At 38.9% G+C, this 27,995-nt stretch overlaps 1 protein-coding gene and 1 pseudogene across 4 annotated transcripts; both read right to left on the reverse strand.

Annotated features, from left to right (window-relative positions):
• Window positions 1-1,541: 1,541 nt before the first annotated feature.
• Window positions 1,542-27,983, reverse strand: TMEM59 (transmembrane protein 59). Of its 4 annotated transcripts, none has more exons than XM_087865899.1 (9): window positions 27,720-27,983; window positions 24,158-24,190; window positions 23,045-23,150; window positions 20,984-21,078; window positions 18,474-18,626; window positions 16,824-16,905; window positions 15,922-16,006; window positions 12,408-12,516; window positions 1,542-2,187 (listed from the first exon to the last, which is right to left on the reverse strand). In XM_087865899.1, the coding sequence occupies exons 1-9, from the start codon at window positions 27,906-27,908 to the stop codon at window positions 2,032-2,034; spliced, it is 1,008 nt and encodes a 335-aa protein (XP_087722025.1). In that variant the 5' UTR covers window positions 27,909-27,983; the 3' UTR covers window positions 1,542-2,031. The 4 variants fall into 4 exon arrangements, with proteins under 4 accessions (XP_087722025.1, XP_087722026.1, XP_045655441.1 ...); XM_087865900.1 differs by having other exon boundaries at window positions 15,922-16,003; window positions 27,720-27,982; XM_045799485.2 differs by lacking the exon at window positions 24,158-24,190 and having other exon boundaries at window positions 15,922-16,003; window positions 27,720-27,981.
• On the reverse strand, window positions 2,194-12,401 carry LOC123793665 (heat shock protein HSP 90-beta-like; annotated as a pseudogene).
• Window positions 27,984-27,995: the final 12 nt, after the last annotated feature.

Here is a 27,995-nt window from a genome sequence, read left to right on the forward strand (position 1 = left end):
ATGCCTCATAGAAATAAGGACCTTAGGCGTCTAGGAGGTTTGACCCAGAGACTCGAGGGTCTTGACAATTTGCCTAGGACCAAGGTAAGGTTCGCAAGAAGATGCTGTGTGGTAGGAAAGCAGGTGCCACCTGTCTCACGGAGAACAAGTGAAGAGGGACCCATCCAAGAAGGGCTAAACTTTGAAAGGACTGGTTTTGTTGCTCGTGTTGGAATTTCAAGTCAACATTTTTACACTTATGCATTTTTAGGGAGGGGATGAGTTTTTTGTTTAAAGTGAAACTCTTTTTGAAAATGTCAGTCTGGTTTAATCATGCTAAACTAAAAAAGGCAGAACACGAAAATTGGAGTGCCCACTAAATGACACGAATGACTGGGTACTCCCACATGTATGGAATTGTCTCGTGAACAAGAGGGGAAAGTGTGTCTAAACTTGAATCAGGACTTCCAAGAGGAATGAGTGTCTCAGGGGTACGTCATTTGAGAAGCAAAGAGAAACAAAACCAAGGGAAGGGGGGAGAATCTAGGACAATTATCCAGTCGCTCCTTGTCTAGGCTTTACTTTGCACTGTGTTAGAGGGCAGGCCTTTCCTCACGGCGAGCTCCCAGGCTCCCCTGCACGTGCAGCACTTCGCACATCTGCCCCTCGTTGGGTGCGTTACTGTTAAGCCTGTGCTCGGTTAAGGGACATAGTGTGTATCATGGGCGGGGGGGGGGGGGATAAGACATTTTTTTTTAGGTGACTCCAATCTTTGCCTCATGTTTTTCAACTGTTCTCTCACAAGAAATAAGAAAGAGACAATGATGGCTTGAAGACTGCCCAGTAATTCCTTCCCTCTTCCCCTTCTGGATGTGTGCACATACTTTCAAACCCTCTATCTTCCAAATCTAGACAAACTCTTTAAAAAACCCAAACCTATCATTTTGTGACCAAAGTATTACTTGCTTAGTTAACTGTGTTTCCTCCGGACTCCGAGAAAGCCGACGGCCCGGCTGTCGGGTAAGGCTGTGACCCCCCGCGGTCAGGCCGCTCTACTGCCCGCGCCAGCAATGGCCCCGTGAGTCAGGAAAGCACTGCTCTGCAACGTTCTGTAACATTTCCTGCTGTAAGGACACTGAATCGTGTTGAGACTGCGGTGTGCTGTGTCACCTGATGTCACTCTTACTTTTAAATCTGCGTTACTGGAGGTTAAAGGAATGATAACAAGTTTTTGCCAAGTGAAATCTATACTTAATTCTGCATCACAAGAGTCGAATTCTTATTGTCAACATGAAAAATTTTCTCTGAAAATAACTTACACATGATATGCTTTCTAACAGAGAAAAACAGTGCTTTGGAAAGACTCATCCAACAAAAATTCTACAGCCTAACAAAGTAACACAAAACACACTTCTTAGAGGGTCACCTTTGCTTCATTTTGTCTCTGACCCCCCCCGTTATACAGCAATAGGCCAGACATTTCATCATTCTTCTCTGGCTGGGGGGTGAAAGGAACGATCTGGAAAATCAGGAGTTATATTAACTCGAATTTCAGCACATAATTATTCAAATAAAATTTTAATGATTTCAGTCAATACAACTGAAAGTGTAGTGTCATTAAAGGGCATTTCCTGCTAAATTTCAAAATACAGGTTGTGGGCAATTTCTGAGCAAAAGCATCAAATCCTATTGAGCATTCAGTTTATTAACTAAGATGACAGACAGACAGTATTCTGGCAGGAGGTGGGGAGGAGCAATGATCAGCTCACAGAATTTGGCTAAGAAAGAAAAAAACAAAAACAATGTAAATAATAAAACAGCTACAGGTATTAGTAAAATAAAAATGCAATTCCAAATAGCCATCTCTTAAATTATTAGAAAAGAAATTACAGATAAAGTTACAGCAAATACAGTCTTCACAGATTTGGGTAACTTTATTTGCATTTTATAGTGATTTTTAAGCCCTATCCAATGAAACCATCTTTAGAAGCTCTATGAGGAATGAAAATTTAGATGTCTATTACCCTTACTTTAAAAAAGAAAAAAAAAAGCTTAAATTTCTGAATGAGCAAGATTCACTTTTGTAGGTAGAGGCCCTGCTTCTTCGTGGTCTTCAGCTTTAGATCTAACAACCACAAGAGAAGAAGATGGATATCTGTTTAGCTTTTGTTCATTCACAAACTCCAAGTCACCATAGATACTCAGCTTCTGCAAAAGAAAATCAATGCACATTAACGACTGGAGTAGTTAAGAACCCTCTCTGAGTATGTCTTCAAATAACAATGTAATCTACAGGTATTTGGTAAAACAAAACAAACACTCTATAGACATTTCAAGAATGAAGAATGCTTTTACTCAGTGTTACTGATATGTAATTCAGCTCCCAATGGCTGGCCAAAGAAACCTTTTCCACATGTCCCAAATTAATATACTTAGAAATATAACAACTAAGTATCAAGAAAAATTGCTAACGTTGAAATGCAGTTAGTGTGGCCAAACCAAGAGCACTGATTCTGGATGTTTGATGTGTTAGGTGATCAATTCCTTTAAGATCTAGCTCTCTGAACAAGTGATCAAATGATTTGGGGTAAGTTTTGACTTAACACGTTGAAAAAAGGTATTTTAAAAGGCCAAGAGTAGAACAAAGAATATACATGAAACACTTTAACACAGATACAAATCTCTTCATAAATATATAAAAGCTCCTCAAATTATTTCTATCATATGCAAGAAGATACTACAACAAAAGAATGAAAGCATAAAACAAAATCAATATAAATAGCATAAAACGCCCTGGAGTGTCATCGGATTGTCTAACATCTTTTGAAAGTAGGTCTATCTGGATTAGGTCTACCTCCTAAAGGCCGAAAAGCAAAGTGAAAAGTTTTTCCTAGGGAATGGGTAGATTTCGTTAACTCATACAGCAACAAATCTGAATCTATCAGTTAAAAACTGCAGTGCTGACATTATTGACAGGAAACTGACTAGATTATAGAGCAAAAACCACCTAGAAGTACTTGAGATTGGAAAAGCATTTTTAAAAAGATGCTGAATAAAGAGCACTTTCAAGAGATGAAGCCTCTACCAATACTGCTACAAGCTACACACGGCTCAACCTTGAACACATTATGCGAAGTGAGAGAGATCATGAGACCACATTTCGGGTGTTTTTGGCTCGGGCTGGTGGTCCTTGGGAGGCAGCGGGAGTGACTCCAGTGAGTACGAGGTTTCTTTTTGGTGTAATGAAAATGTTCTGAAAGTGATTGTCATGACTTGAACATGTTTCAGATGTGGTCTGATGCCTATAGTTTCCAGGTAACAACTATCCTGCAACAAAGAGGCAGCCCAGTACCTTACACTTTTCCAGTAAGAGAATATCTTCCAGGGGCGCCTGAGTGGCTCAGTCGGTTTAAATGCCCGCCTTCAGCTCAGGTCATGATCCCAGGGTCCTGGGATCGAGCCCTGCGTCGGGCTCCTTGCTCAGCAGAGAAGCCTGCTTCTCCCTTTCTCTCTGCCTGCTGCTCCCCCTGCTTGTGCTCTCTCTCTCTCTCAAATAAATAAAATCTTAAAAAAAAAAAGAAAAGAGGGAATATCTTCCAGACAAATTCAGTGGTTGATGGATTGGACATATATCTGATATAATGTGGCTTCCTTAAAACTCAGAATTAGTGTGTGATAATTTGCTCTGGGACCCTGGGAAAGAAAAACTTTCACAACTTGACCTAACAGCATTTAAAGACCCTGAAACAGCAACCAGGAACTGTTGCAATGATTTCAAACATCAACATGGAGGAAGCTATCTAGAACAGGAAGAAAGTGTAAAATGTGTGCAGAGAAATGAACGGGACCATTTGGATCATCTGTAGTATGTGTACTGATGTCGTGTCTATTCTGTGCTCTCAAATTCTCAATTAAAGACAAGGGTAGAGAGATCTCCAATGGTGTTAACTCGATAACTTTACCACACAAGCATCTTTTATGAAAAGAATTACTTAAGAAAGTACTCCAGCAAAAGTAATTCAAGGAAGCAAAACACATAGAATAGAAGAAACAGCAGCAGTTGAGATGACTTAGAAAACGGGAAGAAAGCTAGAACAAAACAAAGAGTTTCCATTAAGCAGAGAGAGTTGGAAGATTCTCTTGGGAAAATTTTCAGTAATTCAGGTTTCTATTTGCTTTAATGTGACTCTATTCATCACCGTATTTGGTTCTATTTTGAATACTTATATGATCGTGATACTGTAAATGCTGGCTACTGGGTTTTAATTTTTCAAGTCAACCAGTAGCAACGCACTGAATTACATACACAGAAGAATTAACGTTTGCATTTTATTGTCAAGGGTCATAATAACTAATGAAAATTGAGAACGAGAGTACGGGAAGAAAGAGGGAAGGAAAGGAAGTAATGAGGAATCAACTGAAATTTATAAAGTAATCACTGAAGTCTAAAAAATTTACATTACAAAAACCAGAATGTGAAGAGATGAAGGTAATGTGGGAGACAGTATGAGTGAACCAAGTTCCTCATTCTTCAGTAGGAAGACCTTGGATAATGTCTAAAGTTGATAAAACAAAAAACAGAAGATAAAATCGAACACAGAAGAGAAAAATAAAATTAAATCAAAGATAAAATTAAAACATAGTAATTAGAAAAATTACTTAAACTATTACCTGGTTTATCTGAGAAATGAAGAAAAAGAAGACAATTTAGGCACACGTATTACTTCTAAAAAATTAGTCAATATGTATTTGGGTTAGTTAACATGATCTTGGATAAGCTGCAGAATTTGGATTTAAAAACTGGCACTTATGTTGTTTTCTGATTTTCTGACTCTTTTAGCGGACTTAACACTTCTGAACAGCAAGGTTCTTGTTCCTTTTTTTAAGACAAAGAATATAATGCTTATTACAATTTAAGACATATTCACCCTACTTCCTGAGTCCTGGAAGCCTTCACCATTTCCCTTTGTTCCATCTTGATCATAATAATCTCAACTGTATCTCTAGTCCCTTGAACAGAGCCTGGCACATAGTAAGTTATTCATAAATGTATGTGATTTACTAGTGTGAATGGTATTAGTTTGGTTATTCCAAAACACTTCTTCTTTTTTTTTCTTTGTATAAAACTACATCTTTTTTTATTTCAGAAACTTTGATTTCTGAACAAAGTAAACAAAAGACCTCACAATACACATCCAAACCCAATGTCAGGTGTGGGAAGAGACAGTGCTCAAGGCTCTTATATCCTGCCTTAGACAGAAAGACAGGAGGGAAAAAAGCCACTTGGAATCAGCAGAGGGAACCAGGTGGGCCAGGGCCACTCAAGGCCACTGGGGAAGCCATGGTGACACTATACAGAGAGCACAAGGTCTGCAGGTAGAAACTCCTAATCTTCTTGTTCCACGAGAAAGGTATCTTCATCACCCTCAAGGGGGAGGATCTCATCAGGAAGAGCAGCGCTGGGTTTCTGTGCTGTCACTTCGTCTGTATCAATGCCCAGGCCTAACCTGACCATGACGTAGATATGGCTGGAGTAGGTCTGGGGATCCTCAAGTGAGAAGCCAGAAAAGAGAACTGTAGTTTCAAATACTAGCACCACCAGGTCCTTGACAACCTTGTCATTCTTGCTGGCCTCTGCCTTCTGCTGCAGTGTCTCCCCAATGGGGTGGTCAGAGTTGAGTGGCAGGTGCTTTTTGGCCATCCTACAGCCGTTACAGAGTTATCCCAAAGTGCCTGGGCTTTCATGATCTGCTCCGTATTAGCTGTCCAAGTGTAGGTGCTAGTCAGTGCAGCGGTGAAGACCTAAGCCTACTGGAAATTGTCACCTTTTTTTTTTTTTAAAGATTTATTTATTTAATAGAGCAAGAGAATCCTCAAGTAGACTCCCCACTGAGCGCAGAGCCTTATGCAGGGCTTGATCCCAGGACCCTGAGATCATGACCTGAGCCGAAATCAAGAGCTGGATGCTTAACTGACTGAGCCACCCAGGTGCCCCAGAAATTGTCACCTTCTTAGCGAAGATTTCTTTCATGAATTTGCAGAGGTTCTCAAACTTGGCCTTGCTCTTCTCCATTTTCTTCTCTTTATCCTCAGGCAGCTCCACCCCCTCCTTGGTAACAGAGACCAGACTCTTCACATCAAACCCCTCGAGGGGCTGCACGTGGTATACGTCAATAGGCTTGGTCATTTAACTACCTCAAAGTCCTGCTTCTGCGTTTGCTCCACAACAGCAGAGTTGACAACCTGCTCTTTGCTCTCACCAGTGATGTAACAGATGGACTTCTGGGTCTCCTTCATGTGAGAGACATATTTGAAAGAGAAGTCATCTCCCCTCTAGACTGGGAGGTATGATCGTGCAGCAGCTCAGAAAGGAGTTGCCAGTTAGTCAAGTCCTCATGGATTCTAAGCTTTTAAATTTTTAGAGATAGGCTCATACAATTTCTTAGTTCTTGTCTTCTGCCAGCTCAGAGAGCTCAAGGCACATGTTCACAGTATTTTTGCAAATGACCTTGGAGATTTTGCTCTGTTGCAGTTTCTTGGGCAATGTTCAGGGGCAGGTACTCAGAGTCAACCACAACCATGGATGAAGCTGAGATACTCTCATATCAGCTCATCACAGCTGTCCATGATGAGCAGACAGCAGACTGAGTTTGATATCGTTCTTTCTATTCTTTTTTTTTTTTTTTAAAGATTTTATTTGTTCATTCGACAGAGAGAGAGACAGCCAGCGAAAGTGGGAACACAAGCAGGGGGAGTGGGAGAGGAAGAAGCAGGCTCACAGCGGAGGAGCCTGACGCGGGGCTCGATCCCACAACGCCGGGATCACGCCCTGAGCCGAAGGCAGACGCCCAACCGCTGTGCCACCCAGGTGCCCCTGTTCTTTCTATTCTTCTTCTCAGAAATCAAAAGGAGCCCCCCAGGGAATGAATAGCAATGCTCTAAATTTCAACTCACCTTCCAGAAATAAGTGCTTGACTACCAAGTGGTCTTCCCAGTCACTGGTAAGACTCTTGTAGAACTCTCTATATTCCTCCTGGGTGATGTCATCAGAGCTTCTGGTCCAAATGGGCCTAGTCTTGTTCAGTTCTTCCTGATAAATACATTTCTCCTTCGACTTCTTTGTTCTCTTTTTGCTGTTCTGCCTGCTATCAACCTCCTCATCTGAGCCCACATCTTCAGTCTTGGGCTTCTCATTAGCTTTATCTTCTTCTTTCTCACCTTTTTCTTCCTCTGCCTCATTACCAATGATTTCTTTCTCTTGTTCCTTCTCCAAATAAAGGCTGGTGGGATAACCTATGAACTGTGAGTGCTTCTTCACCACTTCTTTGCCCGGCCTCTCCCAAGTACTCTGTCTGGTCTTCTTTAAGGTGGAAGACGACTTTGGTAGCCCAGCCGATGGGCTCACCGTGGTCTACATCTAGAGTGAAGGAGGCCCCAGCAGAAGACTCCCAGGCATACTGCTCATCATCACCGTGCTTTGTGATCACAGTCACTTTCTCTGCCACCAGGGAAGCAGAATAACAGCCAACACTGAATTCTCCAATCATGGAGACTTCTGCACCAGCCTAAAGAGGCTCCATAAATGCTTTAGTACCCGACGCGGTAATGGCTCCCAAATTATTTATGAGGTCAGCTTTGGTTATGTAAAGGCCTGTGTCCACCAGAGTCGGGGTGTGTTCCTAGGGGTCGGGAATGCCAATTTTCAGTTTTTTAACACTGTCCAACTTGGAAGGGTCCATCAGGCTCTAATAGAGAATCTTGTCCAGGGCATCGGAAGCATTACTGATCAATTCCTGAAGGAAAATTTCTTTGTTGGAACAGAAGGTAATGATAACAAGAAACGTGAACTGGGCAATTTCTGTCGGGAAGGGAAGTTTCCACGTTCTCCTCTCCATGGTGCACTTCCTCAGGCATGGTAAAGGAGAAAAGCTGCAAGCACAGCAGACCGGGGTGGGCAGGGACTGTGTCTGGCGCACACTCTGCAACAAGGCTGCATGCGAATGGCTCAAGAGCGCTAAAACCCTTTTTACCTGACCACATGAAATCAGAGGATCACGGTCTTGACAAATAAGAAAAAAGGAAGCACAGAGACGATGAGATAACACTGAGGAAGCATCTATATCACCACCTGTTGCAATAGCAAATTTCTGCCCGATCTCTACGAAGAAATATCCAATACTGCTACGTCCTGTTCTCACATGGCAAGTTTGACCTGCCCGACTAGGACCACTGTGAATGACAACTCTTTATCTTAAACAGATAGCTCAACAAGAGAAAGTGTCATCCCATAAAGTTTTAAAAATGACATCAAAAATGTGAAAAAGGAAAAAAAAGTAGAGAAATGAGAATAAATCTTTATAAGTCAAGTCATTCAAAAATGACACTGCTTTAAGATCAACCAAAGAAACGAAATTCTTTGCCATCTTTTTCTGGTCATTATAATCAAATGATATATGATGAGTACCTACTATGTGCAAAGCAGGCTAAAGATAAATTATTACAGAGCTTTCCTAAATAAGAAAAACAAAGCTGCTCCTAAGTTTCTAAGATCACACTCCCAATCTTTATTACCACCATTTAAAATTTTGTAGTGACTGAAAAGGAAGCTTGTTCTATTTCACGTTTGAGCTCCCAGATACTAGGTCAGGACTGAAGAGACACACATTTTCTCAGCAGGCCTATGATTTCCTACAAACACACAGGATTGTATATATAAATAATATAACAAAATACAAATAACATTGTTCACACATGAATTATACTTGTAGAACTTAAAATGGAGTCTCATGTTACCACGGAAAGGAGTCAAAAATAATGTTTCAACAATAAAATCAATGAAAACGCTTTATGAAAGTGAAAAATAGGTGGCTTTTGGCCAAGAAAACTGCATAACTTTTGTAATGTTATGTTTTCAGCTATTTTACAGTAAATAGAGGAAAAATACGAGGGACAGAGTATTTACACCGCAATATATTTTGAAACAAGAAACAAAATATTAGTATGTATTAAAAATTATTTATGCTGAAAAGAAATCCACTAAAATGGAAACACTGGAGGGGTGCCTGGGTGGCTCAGGTAGGTAAGCATCCAACTCTTGGTTTTGGCTCAGGTCCTGATCTGTCCGTTGAGGGATCGAGCCCCGTGTCGGGCTCTGCTCAGCGTGGAGTCTACCTCAGATTCTCCCTTTCTCCTTCCCATGCATTCTCTCTCTCTCTCAAATAAATAAATTAAATCTTTTAAAAAATAAAATAAGATTGAAACACTACAATACTTTTGGGTGATGAGTGATTTTTCCTGCTTCTTTATATGTACTTTACAAATCTACAGTAAGTATACAGAATTTTTATAATGAAAAAGCAGTAGTTGGAACAACATTATTACCCAGCCAAAGGGGGTTTCACATAGAAAATGAAGCCTAAAAGCAGTGAATCTAAGGGGCTGTTTTCCATACATTTTTCCAGAAAATATATCTCCTTAGAAACGTACAGGCCTTTTGAGGGTATAGCCATAATTGTGATTGGTAAGGATATGTAGCGGAGTTCTAGAGAGGGGCAAGGAAGAAACACCCATATGTCAGATATCGAGGGGGATTATAATAGCTGCCAACAGGACTCCATGTGTAGTGCTGATGCCTTAAGCTATATGAACACAGGGGTCAAGGGGCATATGCGGAAACAGAGAGGTGTTTTCCTAGAGAACTTAGAAAACAGGAGAGAATTTCTCACAGAATTAAAGCTATGCAATCAAAACAAAATATAGAGCAGAGACAACATCTGAAAGGAAGAGAAGATCAAGACTCATCTGAAAGGGAGGGAAAGATCCCCAGGTCTGTAAGATGTAACCAAAGCCAAAATGAGAAGAGGTCATTTCCATTAAGTCGATTAAGGAGATAACAGAGGAAAACCTATGAAATGCCCATCTGAGAACTGTTTGGATAAGAGAGAATTTGAGGATCCTGGCTCAAAAACACGAACCGTGTAGTCCAGGTGGTATCTGTCTTCCTAGTGTCAAAGAAGGCACACAGGAGGTCAGTTCCTGAATGAAACACATAATCAACTCTCCTATTTATGATTTCAGGCTAATTAAAGAAACTCAGGGTACTGGCTTTGGAGTCAGATTACCTGGGTTCAAATTCTGGTTCTGCTACTACTAGTAAGTGATACTGGGGCAATTATACACTCTCTTTTGCAGTCTTCATATCTGGAAAATGGGGATAATAATAGCAGCCATCTCACAAGTTACTGAAAGGACTGAATGTGCTAATTCAGATAAAACATTTAAAACAGTTCCTGGGAGAAAGTGCTCGACATCAGTCAGTAGGCCTGGGAACCAGGATCCAGGTTGTGGTGGATTGATAAAGGTAAATTCCTCCCGAGGCCAGCCATCCAGTCTTTCCTGACAATAACTGGACCAATCTCTATGGATTCTTTCTTTGACAAGGGGCACTTGGGGAGTAAGGAAAAGAACTGTGCTGATGATACAAGAAGGAAGGAATGAAGTACCATAGGATGGGTGGGGGTCAGTAAGGATTTATTAATATGAGGATGCAGAGAGCACGGGACAGCTCGAAAGGAAGTAACAGGCAAAGGCATTCCTATGTAAGATAAGTAACTTCTGTTTTATCAGGAACAACAAAATGATTAAAATATGGGTATCAAAACAAAATGAGAACACACGTAGGTAATGCAGCAAGAGGATGTTATCTGTATATTCATATCATAAACAGATGAGTTGCATAGAAATTTACCTATTCCCTAATACTTCCACAATTCAAAGTTCTTCCCAATCCTGTCTAACTTTATCCATTTGATTTCCTAATCTAAGTATTTAAGTTCTTCTCATCAAGTCAATTCCTTTCAGTCCTTCCCTAATAGCTTTTTTTTTTCTTTTCTTTTCTTTTCTTTCTTTCTTTTTTTTTTTTTTTTTGAGAGCGAGCAAGCGCACGAGCACAAGCATGGAGCGGGTGGGGAAGAGCAGGAGAGAGAGAATCTTAAGCAGGCTCCACACCAGCATGGAGTCAGAAGTGGGGCTCAATCTCATGACCCCAAAATCATGACCTGAGCTGAAATCAAGAGCTGGACACTTAACTGACTGAGCCACCCAGGTGCCCCACCTGATAGCTTATGCTTGTCTGTAACTGGGAAAATTATCCACTCTCCTCTCTCTCTGCTAATCCATGCCTTACCACCCATTTTTCAAAATTCAGGTCAAGACCCCCATTATGCAAAAGCCCTCCCTGACAATCTCAGCACATAGATTCTGCTTTCCTTAACACTTCATACATTTATTATTTGTGCCACCTTATCAGCCATAGGAAAGATAGTATATAGGAAAAAGACAGGAGTTGCAAGTCAAAAGACGTGAGCTGAATTTCAGTCTCAATCTTTTCACAGCTGTGCAAATCCAGGGAAGTTACCTAGACGTTGTCAGCCTATTTACTCATCTATAAAGTGAATAACAAAACCCGCCCCAGAGCATGGCTGGACATGGACGACATATGAAAATATTCTGTAAATTTTAAAGAACTCTATCAATGTTAGTGACCAGCATTATCCTGTTCCAGTTTCTAGCTGCTTATATAACTTAATAAAAAACATGAAATATAATATTATCATAATCATTACTCATGTAAACCTTACTTTAAAAAGCTATCTTTATAGCCTATTAAGACTATTGTTCAAGCGCCATGCTAGGCACATGCTAACTATTTATTATTAGATTCTACTTTCATTTCTTTCCTTTCTTCTTTTAAATATTTTTCTATTATACTTTGGAGGCTCAAGAAAACTAAAGTTTATTTCAGTTGGATTTGATGTCCATACACATTTTTATTCTCTACTTAGTTACATAAATAACTTTCTTTTCTTGAAAGCTAAGCTGAGTCACTAAATTATAGCCTTACCCAAAACAAAAATCCTTTACACAGTTAGGTTTCTTGGGTCAGTTAAATTTTAATTACCAAAGGAAGTCACAAGACTTTTCCACCTCTCTCAGGGTTAGATACCAGCACATATTAACTCAAAAATCCAATACTCCGGCTTTGCAGCTTCTAAAGCAGCAATTACTCCTTAATATTTGTGGCAATTAATTTAAAATTTTAAGTAGTTCTACAAGCCTTTCTTCTCACAGATCACCTTAGAAACTGGTATCAATAGGTTCTTTTCAGGCTCAGAAAACCAAGGACAGAGAGACACCTTCCTCAAACCAGCCAACATACACGGCACTCCGGAAGTCAAATGTCATAGAAAACTGGGGAGAGTGACTCTCGTGTTGCAAACCTGCCATTTCCACGTGTGACTAAAACCACCTCATCTTCTCTCATTCCATTAGTAGAGAGGCCTTGTTTTTCTAGTTAACAAATAAAGCATTTAAACAGTAAATCACGTGGCTCGGTGTTCAGATGGCCAAAGGGCTTGGATTAAACTTACCTCAGAGGGAACATACTGCTCCACGGCTGTAGCGACGGTCGCACAACAGATCCAGAGCAACACCATCACCGAGAGGACAAGAGTCGTGGTTAAAATCCACCCAGAGTTACTACAAAACAAGTTAGTCATGTTACAATTTCATAATATAAAAAACAGATTCTTAATAATGAAAGGCAATCAACCCTACGCACTTATTTTAATTATATAAATAAAACTTCATGTGTACTACCTTTAAAACTATTTTAAAAACAGAAATATCATAATAGCTTTTATATTAGGGTCCTCCATTTCTCAAGTTTCTGTAACATGGCTATCACTTCTAGAATTTAAAAAATCAGATATACTGGCTTTTTGCTAAATATATAAAATTAAAGCAAATTATTGTCGAAGGTATTTTTTAATTACTAAATGAGATAATCAAAGTGTCCTATAAATTGTATGCTGCTCTTCATACGTCATACATTATTTTGCAAAGCACTATAGTGATACTTGTTTTAAGAAAGCCCAATATCTCAAAGATTTAAGGTATAAAACAGGTACATAATGAAATGATTTTTATTTTATAAAAGGATTCACAACAGCCTTCTAGAAGTTAGCTTCCTTAGAATACTTCAAATAATTAATTCGCCACAATTTACTTATATTTCAATTTATAAGAACACATCTATTAGGGGCATTCTGTACCCATTATAGCGATATCTTGGTAAAGAGATAGTTATATTTTTCTTATGTTTAAAATATCATAAAGTCGGGCAGTTACAAGGATTAGCAACTACAGTTTTCCCAATAATTGACCTATTGTTTGCCAAGCTGCAGATTAAGATTCAAAGAACAGGAAAAACTCAAGCCATTTTAAAATATTTAATAGTCCAGTTCTGAAAAGCTGTGGTAGTTACTGCAGGTAGCCTGATTTTCACATCTGTGCTCATCCAGCACTGCCTGCTAAAAGGGCTATACTTACCACCATAACCCATTCACTGGATGGTTTGCCAACACTTGAACATGCTAAGGAAAAGGTACGCACAGTCATTGTTTGTCTCCCAGCAAAAGAGGTGGACATTGGAAAATGCACTGCATCTAAAAGCAGGGAATGCCTATATGATGTTTTAAGTATTCCAATTTAGAAAGATAACAGTAAAAAATATTTTTAATGAAAAAACACCCACTTTACATATTCCAGCCCTAACCCAAGTACTAAGGAATTTCCTTCCATGAAATGAGAAGGATATATCTGATACCTGGATCCAGTAACAACTAGTTAAGCTAGAAAACTGGGGCTCATTTTAGAGTCCATCCGCTTCTTCCACTTCTATAATAAAACAATCCTACAGATTCTCAACTCTCTCCGTTACCTCTTGTTCCCCTTGTCCATCCCGCTAGTTCGTAACTGCCTGCAGGATTTACCAAGCTCTCCAACCTGATCTTCTATCCTTCATATAGATGCCTCTTCCCAACACTTAGATTTGATTACTTTCCTGCTCCTATCTAGTTCCTGTCCACCCAGTTTGGTCTCTGCTTCTCCTGACTCTCCATACGAATTAATACACTTTATATATTTAGTAGGAAGCCAGCATAGCTGAAAAAACCTAAAGAAATCTGCTACAACTAGCAAAAACCTCTGTTCATTATTTAAGACGTAGTTCTATGTCCTCTGTCAATCCTCCCTTCGAAGGTATACTCTTGAACTATGTATATGAGAGGTATGCGTGATATGTAGCAATCATCATCGCTTGTCCATTGTCTGCGTGTCTGCCTCTACCATGCTAGACCTGATAACTCCATAGAGGCAGCAGAGACTGAACATCTTTCTTTAGGCTCCAATTCCCTGAAACAGTTCCTGGCACATAACAGACTCTCCAAAAAGAAATAGCGAAAAGTGAAAAACTGAGTTGATCTCAATTTCCATCCGGCTAAGAGTACCTCCATAACAGCTACGTAGTACAATAAAAAGCATTGCACTTAAGAGTAAAAAGACCAGATTCCACGGACTGGCTAGGTGATCTTACAGGTCATCATGAAAAACTCATGAACCTTTAGGAAACAGACACCTATGGCAGAACAGGATGAGTAGAAGACACAGAATTATAAAAGCTAGGCTTGAACTCTAACGCAGTGGATATATAATCTTAGGGGTGGGCAATTCACCTCTGACCCATCTACTTATCACACGGTACTGCTCTAAGAGTCAAATGAGCTCACTGAAGGGAAAAAGCATTGAAAAAAAATTATTTTTTATTAAAATGTAGAATATTATTATGATTCATGTTTGTGCACAGAAACTTCAAGGCATTAAAGCTCTAGTTAAAAAGTTAGTTATTTCCTAAATTAAACATTTACAAAATTACTTTTAAAATGTTAGATTTAAAAGAACATAAAATATAATGACAAAACGCGAAAGGGTATAAGTCACCAATAAGCTGCTAGGTAGTACAGTATTGAGAATAAACTGTAACCTGAGATTAAGTGATTACTTAGGTTTCATAAGACCGTCAAACTGCAACAAAAATCCTAAATATCAGAGACAGAAAAATTATGCCTGTATTCTGCCAAGGTCAAAAGCAGGTTTAGAAATGAAAGGAAGGGAAAATTTAAAGTTAAATCCGCATTTTCTTACCCAGTCTTTAAAGCCTTTGTTTGGTAAAAAGAATTAATTTTTAGGTGCCAAAACAGCCCTGCTGATACCTGATCAAACCTGTCAAGAAACTACGTCCATTGTAAGAAATTACAGGAAGCAGGCAGTCGGACCTGCTGCAGTGTTACACTGGAGACAGAACGGCCCACTGGAGTACTCACACTGTGAAGGCAAGCACTTGTCTGCACCTCTACTCAAATGCGCGGCCTGGTAGCTGTCGCAGTAGATAACTGTCAGTAAGTGCTAGGGGCCATTGTCTTTCTCTTCTCTTTTTTGGAGGGGTAAGGGGACTACGGGAGGACAGCTCATATTAGAACTCTCTGGAGGAGGTTGGAGGAGGAGAAGCATACGTATTTTAATAAAACCCCCCTCCCCCTCGGAAGGCTTGATATTCCTTCCTAGGAGAGCATAAGGTACCCATTACCCCTGCCATCTTTAAGGATCCCTGGCAGAGTTGACACTCCTTAGTACAGAATACAAAGCTCTCCTTAATCTATACCCCTTATCCACCCTCCCTAGCCTCATGTGCGGCCATGTAGATAAAAAACAAGAATCCAACCCCAAACCATTCAGACATACTTTAAAGCCTAATTTAAACATCTGGAGAAGCACATTTCTTAACATAAATCAGGGAATCTTAACAGGAGAACAAGAATGCTTCTGTACTGTGAAAAAAACTACCTGCTTGGGTTTTATTGTAGTAGTATGTGTATCACCTTTTAAACAAACTAAAACATCCAAAAGTACAAGTTCGTGGGAAAAAGGTAAACATTTTTTTAAAATTTTTGAGTAGCTAATATAATTTTAAAATTATAAAAAGGAACGCATCTGATACAAGCCAGATTTTATCACCTATACATATAAATAAACAGGAATACATACAGAGACAGACATCTTAAAAAGCCATCACTTTCTCCATCTTCAAGATAGTTCCCATGTGTTTGTGAACTTCTCATTTGCAGATCTGCTGAAATAACAAGGCACAATTTATGATATCCTACTTCCCAAAAGCTAGTCTCAAAACTACTCCTAGATATATAGACTGTACAGGTACCCAGTTGCTTTTATAAGTATAATCTGATACACTGATAAGGAATGCAAGTTCCTCTGGCATGTTAAAAACCAAATGGATATTCTACCACATTACGGATTTCCTATTTTATTTTCAAATTCTTGTTGACATTGTTGCTTTCTGTTTAATTACATTCTGTTTAATTCTACCTAATTACAAAATAATTAGAGAAGTTAATTAAAACAGTATCAAAATAAGGTATGAACTAGTATATTTTAAAAGGTAAGCTCGGCTTTAGGTTGATGCTTTACATTTCTACAAGTTAAAATTTACTTCTAGCATTGAAATAAAAATTGAACAAGAACTCACGCTTCTGGGGTAGTTTCACTATTTGGTTAGCATGTCAGAAATATCAGACTACTCCATTAGTTCATAATCAAAATATCCTTCAAAGCAAGCTCCATGTTTTTAGAATATTGACTCTCAAAGTGTGATCCCCTAACCAGCAGTATCAACAAAATCTGGGAACTTGTTAGAAATGCAAACTCTCAGGTCCTATCCCAGATCTAGTAAGTTGGAAACTCTGGAAGTAGGGATCAGGAATCTGCTTTAACAAGCTCTCCAGATCCTAATGCGCTCTAAAGTTTGAGAACCCCTGTTTAGAAATTATTTGTTCACTTTCCGTTAGCATAAGAACAATCAAACAATGAATTCCAGACCACAACCAGATTTGCTAATGTTGTTATCCCAAGCTACTTGCAATAAAACTTACAGGACATTTTGCTTAGAGACGATTCTTTCAAATTTGTAGGCTCCTGCTCCAACTGTGGTGCATACTGGATTTCTGGCTTAGACTAAAATGATAATGAAAGCAATTAAGCCATTTGTACTTCTTATGCTTTTCTCAGTAACAAGTTCTATAACACATCATCTGTATAAACATTCAAATTGAGAAAAAGTAACAGAAGTTTGGTATAAAAAATAAAACACATTAGCCACAATATATTTTAATTGCACTTCCTAAACATCAGATCCGGTGCCTTGCAAAGAAACAGACAGATTTCTGGCATCGTCAAGTATTTAGTCAGTCTAACTTTCTGACAACATTAAAAAAAAATCAAAAAGCAGGGACAAATTACGACATACTGCATTAAATACCATACCCTGCAAAAATGAATTCTAATTCTAGTTGATCAAGAATAACTTAGACTGCCAAAATTTGGGCTAAACACCTATTATCTCTATTTTTCTCATCTGAAACATTTCATTCTTCCCTTAGTATGAGTAACTCATACATTATAGCTAAATATTCCATACTTTACGTCCTCCATATAGCACAGATCCTCTGGAGTGGGGGTTTCTCCAGTCTAGTTACACTCAAGTTGATACAAAGAGAGAAACAAAGCTAATCTCACATCTAATCAGGAATGAATGAGGGATCCACTCTGAGATTCAACTTAAGCTTTAAGCTAATTAGCTTTAGTACACAGAAATTCCTCACGAATTTAAAGGGAAAAAATTCCTCCTGTGTTTTACTTATTACCAAATACGTATAGGTGACCTAAGACTCAGGATAATGCTAAAAATCACATACTAGCCTTACAGTGAGCCATTCTATTAGCAATAATAATTAAAAGGTTTACTTTAATTACTACCTGAGGGAAAGTGCCACAACACAGTTTGTGGCACATTTGAGGAATTTAACTATCAAATTAAAAGGAAGATAGCATGGTCAGGTGGGATATGAGCCTGGGAATGAACGTAACCTGAGTCTGAAGCCTAATTCTGTTATTTACTGGCAGGGTGACCTTAGAAAGTTGGACTCTCGGTTTCCTTATCAATAAAATAGGGATAATACAACCTAATGAAGGTGTTTAAAGATTTGAGATAACATATGAATATGCCTAATACCTAAGAACCTTTAAGAAAAGCAGTTATTATTATCATCACATCACATGGTCAATAATGAGGTAGGAGAAAAGTTACTTCTCTAGGAGGCAATATGCTTCTTCAACAAGCTCTTACAAGAGTTATGAAGAAAAGCACTACAAATAACTAAAAATTATGTCATATTGCTCTTCTTCAATATCCATATGTGATATATATATTCATGCCATTATTTATATGCAAAGTATATTCATTACTCTTATCTCTTATATCTAGAAGTTTCATTTTATCAATTTAACCACTATAAAATTTAGAAGACTCAGAGTTCTTGTTAGATAAGGACCAATGGGCTTGAGATAGGCTTCCAACGGGCAGAGGGAAGTCACACTGTGTCTTGATGCCCAATGTTTTAATGAAGGCCAAATCAGTAATTATTATTTGATGATGTATATGGCTCCATGCCAAGACATTCATTTAAGACATGTACACTTATTGTTGTCGGTATTTATATGAATCTATGAAGCACAGTTGTTACCTGGAATATAACTATTTTTCCATCATCAGCTTGAAGATAAAAAGTCCATGAAGAGGTTATGAAGCTCTGAGCAGAGTCCATCATGTCACTCCAGAATGACCTTACCAGGGTTAGAGGGAAGAGCAGATGCATTTTTGGCATCAGGGACATGAGCTTTAAAAAGAAAAAAAAAAAAAAAAGAAGAAGTTAAATCATGAGAAATATATTATTTTTACATATGTATATTCAAGACAGCAAACTTAATCAAGATTCCCCAAATCCTGGGACAGGGAATAAAAAGTTAAGTGATTCTACCATAATAATTAGCATTAAACTCTTAGTTTCCTATGCAAATGAACTGTGAGAAAGCTTAAGATCCCAGGCTACTTTAATTTTCCACCAAACATACGTATAAACTAGCTGTCACCTCTATCAGAATAACAGGCTTTGAATTAGATCCAAAATTGTGAAGAATCTTAAGATTTGATTAAATAAGGATTAGCAAGGCCTCAAGAGGTAGAAGGGGGAAGGACAAATTATACCATCCTCATCTTTAACGCTTTTATGTAAATACATCATGCTATAATGAACATCAATGGAAAAGGGGGAAGGAAAAAATCAACCAAGAGAATATACGCATAAAATGTGAGACATCTGATAGCAGGGAAGGGTGAGAGGAGTATTTACGGGCTGAATATATACAGTAAGCTACTGATTTTAACCTTAATGGGTATCATGTTCCCCCCAATTCTGACTTTTTCACTTATTTAGCAGCAGTGGGCCCCTCTAGAGCACAGGTATGGGATACTATTTGCTGCACTCTAGAGATGGCTTTGGTTCTGCTATATTTCAAAAGAGAGGCATTATGGAGTAAGAGATCAGTTTGTAGAATCAAAAGATCTCTATTCATGATCCAATTTTCCCACTAATAGCTGTGAAATTGATTAATTGACCAAACAAGTATTCACTGAGATTATAAATTTCAGGAGATCAGGGACTATGTGTATTTTATTCATCAATGTATACCTGTGTTTGATCTGTGTAATCTATATAGGACAGAGTTTAAAAATAGGGTAATATGAGCGTATGGAGAAAGGCACCTAACCGAAACCAGGTGAGAAGGGATTAAGAAAGTTTCACAGAAGAAATGACACCTGCCCTGAATCAAGGGGATTCAACAGAAGGATGGGGAGTAGAAGCAACAAAACCATGAAATAACTCTTATTATATATAAGTTAAGAACTACTCAGTATGTATACAACTAAGAGGGGAAAAATGGCTTTAACATTATCTTAATAAGACAAACACAAATTTAAAATATATTAAAAGTGGTACATTGTCGGGAGTTGGGGAAGAAGGAAAGTTCCAAATGCTTGGAATTAAACATACTAGCAACTACTGAACTGAATACTTCACAGGGGTGAATTTTATAGTTAGTATGTGAATTACATCTCAATTTTAAAAACTGGTACAAATTCCACAGAGGGCAATTTTGCTCTACTTCTCAAAATTAAAATACAGATGCCTCTTGCTCAGCAATTCTACTATGATTTTATTCTATAGATATACATGTGCAAAGTATGCAACGTCACTTATAAATGAAAAAGATTAGAAACAACCAACATGTTCAAATAAGAGATTGCTCAAATAAATTATGATACAGCCACACAATGGATTGTACAATGAAAGGCAGAATGAGTAGACATTCTTTATGTATACTTGTATTTAAAAAAAGAAGAAATATATGTATCTTGTATATGCCTAAAATATGTCTGTCTTGGTAACCCTGGCTACATTAAGAGGAAAACTGAATGGCTAGGAGATACAGGGTAAGAGATTTTTCACTACATACTCTTTTTACCTTCTGAGTTCTATACCATGTAGCTGTACTTCCTATGCAAAAGTTAATAAAATTAACAAACCTTGTCCAGTATGTTTGAAGTATAGCGTATGAGGGATGGGGAAAAGAGATGACCCAAGAGAGGTAATCAGGAGCCAAGCCATGATAAGCAGTTTGGACTTAACGTTGTACATAATTGGGGGGGGGGGGCATCCTGAAGTATATAAGACAGACAAGATGAAATTACCATTTGAAAGTAAATATCTGAACACATACTAACGGATGGACCAGAAGGGGGTGAAGTGGAAAAATAGCTTGCAAATTTAGTAATACAGATGAGAAAGGATGATGATCTAAGTTAAGGCAATGGCAGTTGGGGTAAAAAAAAAAAATGATTCTCAACTATCCACTTCTCTGAGCCTCCATTTTTTCATACGCAAAATAAGAATAATATCATCACTGGACCGAGAGAAAAAATGAAAGATTACGGATACGAATGTAACTTTTAACGGTAAAGCATTATACAAAAGTAATTATGCAATTGACTTTTCTATTGGCAAACATATAATTTGTTTGCTGAAAACTAATTATAAAATATAACACTAAAACAGTATCTAGTGGGCGATAAACATTTCAATACAAGTCAGTGCAATTTAAGCAGGCAATTCTGAAAGGCAGTATTGTTTCGTACTTGTTCTTGTCTCAGTTCAGCGAATGGCAGCTGATTCTGGCAACCAAGATGGCAAGCATATTGCTCATCAGATTGGGAATATGCTTCTGTACATGCTGTAAGAGAAAAACAGTCAAATTACGAGGAAAAAGAGAGAGAGAGATGGAAGAAAGGAGAAAGGGGAAGGGAAAGAAAAAGGGGAAGGATAGAAAAGAAGGGATTTGGCATTTTATAAAAAGAATTTCTTATACTTAAAAAGCATTTCATCAACATGAATTTTCAAATTTGGTAACAGTAGCAAATGTATTATTTTAATAAACCCATACCTTCTACCTCCCACACATCAGCTGTTTCCAGTATAAGTCTACTGTTTACACACTCAGGCTCAGGCTAGATGATGACATTCATAACAAGGGGATCCTCGCCGCTAAGGTTTGCAAAGTGGAAAAAACACTGGTCTGGCATCCCGAAGTTTTGGCTCCATACACATTTGTCTGTGTATGTGACCTGGGCCGTGCTGTTTAACCTCTCCAACTGTTGATTTCTATATGTTTAAAATGGAAATACCATACTTCATGGAGTTGAACAAAACAATATATTTTAGTGATTTACACAAGTGTGTGACACTACCGTTAAGAATTGGATCACTCTACTGAGAATCAAGGGTATTCCCATGGCAAAGAAAAATGAAACAAAGCAATCAGTTTAACACCCTAAATTCTGAGAAACTGAACTTAGAAAATGTTCTACAGCTGGATTCTAAAGTTGAAATGGGTACACACCTTCTTCATTTAGTTCACTAGAGCCAGTTCTTTCTTATGATATATAACACCTTACCACTGTAACAATTTTATTTTTCATTCTGACCCAGTCATGTTATTTGCAATATACTTCTCAAAGGTACTAGATAATAAACTGAACAGCATTATGCACATATAAAGATGGCCAGTTAGGAGACTGAGTCATAAAAAATAAGGTCACGATATCAAGGAGACTAGATAGGAGGCATGGCATAGTGATGGGGGAAAAGGTACCTCCTGCTACGCTGAATAAACAGCGTAATGTAATGAATGGAGAAAATTCCATTATAGTTTCTTTAAAAAATTAAATGTCACTTTTGTCTTGATTACAGGTTTCTTTTATTAAACACATCTCTTTCAGCAAAAGGTAAGAACAGTGATTTAAGAGATGACAGACTCTGGTTACTTCTTTTATCGGCATGACCCACAAAGAATACACTATTAAATAGTGACTCAAAGGCCTCATTCAGTAAAAAAAACTTGGAGCTAAATCAATTGGCCTATGATTGAAAGGCTTGGGAAAATTATACTATCCATTGAAAAGGCAGTGATGAATTATGAGAAGGGTAATTACTACTGAATTTAAACCGAATGCTTGGTTACACAAAGGTGCCCTATCCACAGTACAAAATAAACATTGTCTCAACAAACAGAAGTAGCCCCCACCTTTCAGAAGTTCATACCTATTTTTGCTAACCATAAGAAATCCAAAGAGGATTCATGCTTTTATGAAAAAGAAAGCGAAAACAAAGTTCAGCATTTGTTTTGCAGGGAGCCACTGCAGAGGCAGCGCGCACTCCTGAGCCGCAAGAATGGCACCGCCAAGCTCCTTCCCTGGGACCTACGCTCGGCATCAAGCCACCATAGGTTTGAACTGTGTCTGTGAGCATCTGTGTTTTATCTTGATTTATTTTGTGCCTCTTAGCAAGACGCGTCCTAAGGTATCAGAAAAGCCTAAGAGAGGTTATTTTTTGGGTCTGAGAGCACTCAAAAATTTTTCCGTGTAAATTAATGGTAATGGCTTCTTTGCTTTATGTCATTTTGGCTTAGGAAAGCTTTCGTAGGAATGCTCTACTTTCATATAGCAGGGAAACCTATAGATGAAATTTAAAGTCCATGAAATTTCTAGAAGCAGCTGATAAAACTCTAACCTCATAATAATTAAAGTATGCTAGAAATCAGTTTAAACAACACGCTTGTCATTTTCTGAGGAAAATATATAAGGAGCATAACACAACCCCCCAAAACCACAATGTTATATACTGTTAGCATAGCATCTTACCAGATTCACATTCCATTTTGGTCCGATTTAAATCAATTCCATCATCCACAAATTGACAAATGGAAAACAGCCTGCAACCTCTCTGACATGCGTACAACTCCTCTTCCTGGGGGGTTCAAGAAGAAAGAGGATTACCAAAAAAATAGTATTTTTCCCGCGGGGGGGGAAGGTCAAAAAGAAAACGAAGTTAGTAGGGTTTATTACAAAATGTCCAATAGAAGTTTATAACTGAAAGAAAGAAATATGACAGGAGCCAGGTAATACCCAAGACCTTTACCATATAAAGAGGTTTTAGTTTACTTCAAAAGTGATACCCAAGAAAGAAGCCTAGTGGGTAAAAAAACAAAACAGAAACAAAAACCATACCCTTTTCCCATATTCCAAGGTTACGTTTTGTGGGAAAATTTTGAAAATAAAAATAACGGTGACATAATCAGAACTTGAACAGAGGTAGAAAGGAGTAAGCAAGTGCCTTAGGATGAATGGCACACCTCTGCCACATAAATATTCATACAAATCATCAGGCTTCTCAGGAAAAAGTATCATGACTAGCTTCACATGGCAAATAGTGCCATAAAGGCCCCCACAAAGTGAGGCCCCCCATACATCTGTAAAAACGCTTACATGAAAGGCATTTTTAAACTTGGCTTACTTAACTGAAAACACAAACAAGAGCAACAGTGTGGTGGATGGGAAAGGCCTCCAGAATCAGCCAGACCTGGATCAAAATCGTTCAGGTGAATAATGCTGCCCAAGTTACTTTACCTATCGAAATCTCAGTTTTCTCATCAGAAAAGGAGATAATAGCTATAAATTATCTCCAAACCCCTCAATAATGCTGGAACATAGCTATTCCTGGTGTAGTGCCGGGACACAGATGGTGCTCAATAAATGGTAGTAGTGTTAAGCACGATAATAGATTTTTTTGAAACAGGAAACAACAGTTACAGGCATCATAGTCTATGGGAGCTCAGGAGAGGGTTGATTCTTCATGACGGGAAAATGTTAACTGTAATAAGACTAATAACAATGTCTTCAACAGGCTTTTGTTAGATGAAATACATACAGTATTTGACACAAACCAGTACATGTGGGGGAGCCCCCTCAACTTACTGTGTGATCCACTGTGTACAAACTGGTGGGCACCTAATAAGGAAGCAAACAGCATGTGCATATACCAGTTAGCAATCAATGGGAGAGAAAGGGATGCATTTCTTTCCAGCAGAAGGATTAGTAAGATGTATGCAGCAGCAACAACCCATTTAGAAGAGATGGCTGCAGTCTGACATCAAACAAGTGTTACCATGTAATTTTGAAGCTAGAGTGTTTTTGGACCTCAGCTCTAGTTGCATTTATTGTTAAAGTGAAACTAAAAGAATTTTAACAATTAAGATAAATTTCATACCGGAGTAGCTTTTGCAGCTTTGTAAAGCGGTGGAAGAGCTCTCTTATGTATTTGGAGCACCACATATCTCCTTATACTGCACAGAGGAAGGTTGAGCTCAACAGTAAGAGCGATATCGCATGCCATTTGTAGGTTTTCTTTTCTTAAACCAAGCCAATAAGCCCTTCAGTCCCATTTTCAAAAGAGAGTATGGCATGCTGCAAAGAGCCTAGGTCCAGGAATCAGTCCTGCTTGGAAGCTCAGCCTCACCACTTGTACTGTACAACCTTGGGCAAGTGACAATCTCTCTCAGCCTCAGTTTCCTCGGTTGTAAGATGTGGACAATACTCTTATGTCAATCTTCATTATGATGAGGATTATACATTTTATATCCACAATATCATGAATATTATGCCATACTATCTAATAAATAGGCATAATAATAATATATTTAATGAGCACCTACAATGTGCCAGATACCATGCTAACACTTAAGGTATTATACAATGTCCAGCACAGAGTAGGGCCTCAATTGGTAGCTATTAAGAATCATATCCTTATTCCAACTGTTTCATGTACTAGATAATATTATTATTCAAAGTAAATATTTCATGCTCTATGTATGTCAAATGATTGGCAAGCTTAACTCAAATGTATCTCCTCTGATTAAGAGCACAAGGAGACGGTGCTCCCCACCAAACTGAACGCCAGCTAAATAACCAGAAGGGACCTCAATGATACTATTTATAGAATATATGCATTTTCTTTCCCAGAGCTAAGTCAAGCTAACTATTCTCATTATTCAGCACCACTGATACTATACATATCAAACTGGTTTTATGTGCTAAGAGTGCCACATACATTATCTTTAATCCTCACACCAGCTCTGTAAGGTGTGAGATTTTATTTTATTTTAATTTTTTTACAGTTGACAAAATGAAGTCACGAGAAGTTAAGTGATCAGCAAAGATACACAGGTAGTAAAAGTGGAGCTGGAAACGGAACCCAGGCTTGTATGGTTCCAGAGCCCACACTCTTTAAAAATGACCAACTTAGCTCTAATTAGCTTTGTTGTTAACACAGCACTCCTCTCTTGTATTTGAACCCAGACAAATGATGCAATTGCACTTTTGAGGAAAGTTAAATGGTAACTACATTGGAATTTTAAAATAACTACTTACAAACAGATATTCTACTTTCTTGCAACAAATAATTAATTCTGAAAAAGAGTCATTAAAATGAGATTTCTATCTTCCAGTTGCAAATACCAGACTGAAAGGCTATGTGAGCTTCTAAATTCATCTAATTTCTTATAACACACACTGCTTTTTCCTGAGCTGCAAAACACAATAATTCAGAGGGCCAACAGAAAATCAGTGAAGTAAGTAAATTAAATATTTTTGATACAACTTTATTAATAGAAGGCAGCACAATATAGCCAGTTTTAGGACTGAATTCTTACCATTCCACTACTTCCTAGCTGTGTGACCTTAGGCAAGTCACTTAACCTTTCAGAGCCTCAACTGTAAAATCCTATTTGCATGGTTGTGACAATTAGGGATAATGGGTATAAATCTCTCATCATAGTGGCTAACAGAAAGTAGACGATTAATAAATTTTAAGTCCATCTAACATACAGGGAGCCAAATGACTTCAAGTTCCTGGTGAGAACAGCCTTAATGAGTAAGCAAAAGTGACTTATAGATATCACACCAACTGTTAAAAACTGTTAAATAGTGGATGTTATAAAAGTTTATACATGTTATAAAACTGAAGTTTCCAGAAACATTTATATTATTTAGTTATGCTCCCAGCATTCTGGGTCATACTACAAGTTTGCTAGGAAAATCTCAAAAAAGGAAAAAAACACAACCGAACACCAGAAGGATACAAAATAAGTCTCCTTTCAATGCCAGACCAAATAAATCTTCGTTTCCTCATACAATCTTCTTAACGATGACAGTTGTATAAGTAGAGATTCTAGAAAGTAATGTGTTTAGGGGCAGTACACATTGATTTAAACCTGGAAGTCGCAATCTCTCATTTCTTTTTCCTGACTGCTATATTAGTGTCTGACTGAAAATTTTAGGATGACCAATCTCCCACACTTTTTCTTGAAAACTGATAAATCCCATGCAATGTAAAATCCTGCAGTAAACAGACATATGGGAAGTGAAAGCATTTAGAGCTTTTCATTTTAAAGACCTGAAAGCATTTGCCATTAAGGAACATCGAAAGTTCACTGGCCCTCTCCTCGTGGTCACATTGCAGTCTGAGAGAGCAGAGAGCGCTAGCCACACAGTTAAACCAACAGCACAGAGGAAATGAAGGGAATACAAGGAGAAAAAGACCAGTAACAACAGCAAAAGCTCTTAGGAGAAAAGGCAGTGGGGGGAAGGGTGCATATAACCAAATTACATATGGGAAAGGGTGGGGAGTCACCACACAATTTAGAATGTTAAGTAAACAGAGTTCCTAAGCTGAAAAAAAAAAACAACAACTTGAGAAGTAGAATGGAATTAAAGGAAAGGCATCACCTGCAGGCGGACAAGAAGTGAAAGCAGGGTCACTCCCCTCGGTAAACTGGGACCCCCCTGCCCCCAGGGGCAGTCTCTTTTCTATACCCGCGCCACGAATTCCCTCTGTCTTCTGCACTGAACGGTAAGTCCTCTGAATGCACAAACCTAATTGCTTCTTCTCTAAGCCACCCCAAGCCCTAGTGGCAGCGTCTTGCACACAGTAATTCAACACAGGCGGAAAGCCCTTCCTGTGCGTCTCACAACTCCTAGGGCGGACTTAATATATTTCATACCACGGTGGAATTATCTGCTTGTCTGACTCCCAGAATACCTGTGCGCTCCTGGCCCAGAGAGGCAGTCAGTAAACATGGGTTATGAACTAACCTTTTGTGGGCTTGCATATCTGCTCCTGCCCCCCACCACCCTTACGCTCCTTGAAGGTGAAGACCCTGCATTAATCATCCGTAGCCTCTTCCCCATCGGAGTGCTCGTCTCCCCAGCCGCCCCGCAAGCTGCCAGAGGAAAGGGGTCATGTCTTGCTCATCTCTGCGTCCCCAGCCTATTATAGGGTGGATGCAGCACAAACTTCCGGTAATTACAGCAGGAGAGGGGTGCGGGTAGAATTAGGGAAGAAAACAGGAGCTACACAGGTGGGAGACAGCGGCTGAAGGGTGTGGGTTCGACACCCAGGTTCCCAAGCCGACACAAAGGCGAGAGAGCGGAGAAATGGGAGGCCAGGGGAGGGTCATAGCCCGGTTCCGACGGGCCCTACCTTGGGGTAGGTATGCAAGGGGAAGGTCAACTGACAGGCCCGGTGACAAGATGCCGTATCACCCAAGATCGAGTCAAACGCTTCAGCCGAAGCGGTCCCCGAGCCTCCGGCCAGGGCCATAGTCAGCAGCAGCAGCGGCGGGAGCCCCAGTTGGGCCCTGACCCAGAGGCTCCCCTTCGGCGCCGCCATTTTGTTCCCTCTGTCACAGCAGCTCAGCTTGTTGCTGTTTTCTTTTCAGGGTTTCCTCCGCCTTCCGGGGCCAGCCCCTTCCCCGCC

The sequence above is a fragment of the Ursus americanus genome, chromosome 12 (assembly GCF_024610735.1).
Source record: "Ursus americanus isolate L20-20 chromosome 12, mUrsAme1.1.p, whole genome shotgun sequence".
Lineage (NCBI taxonomy): Eukaryota > Metazoa > Chordata > Mammalia > Carnivora > Ursidae > Ursus > Ursus americanus.

Excerpts from the sequence above, each read along its gene's own strand:
- TMEM59 (XM_087865899.1), bottom strand. The coding sequence starts at position 27,908 with ATGGCGGCGCCGAAGGGGAGCCTCTGGGTCAGGGCCCAACTGGGGCTC. Across the intron at positions 23,151-24,157 it reads TGTACACAGTGGATCACACA|GAAGAGGAGTTGTACGCATG; the intron begins GTAAGTTGAGGG and ends TGAACCCCCCAG. Across the intron at positions 12,517-15,921 it reads TTTTTAAGATGTCTGTCTCT|TAACTCTGGGTGGATTTTAA; the intron begins GTATGTATTCCT and ends CTTGTTTTGTAG.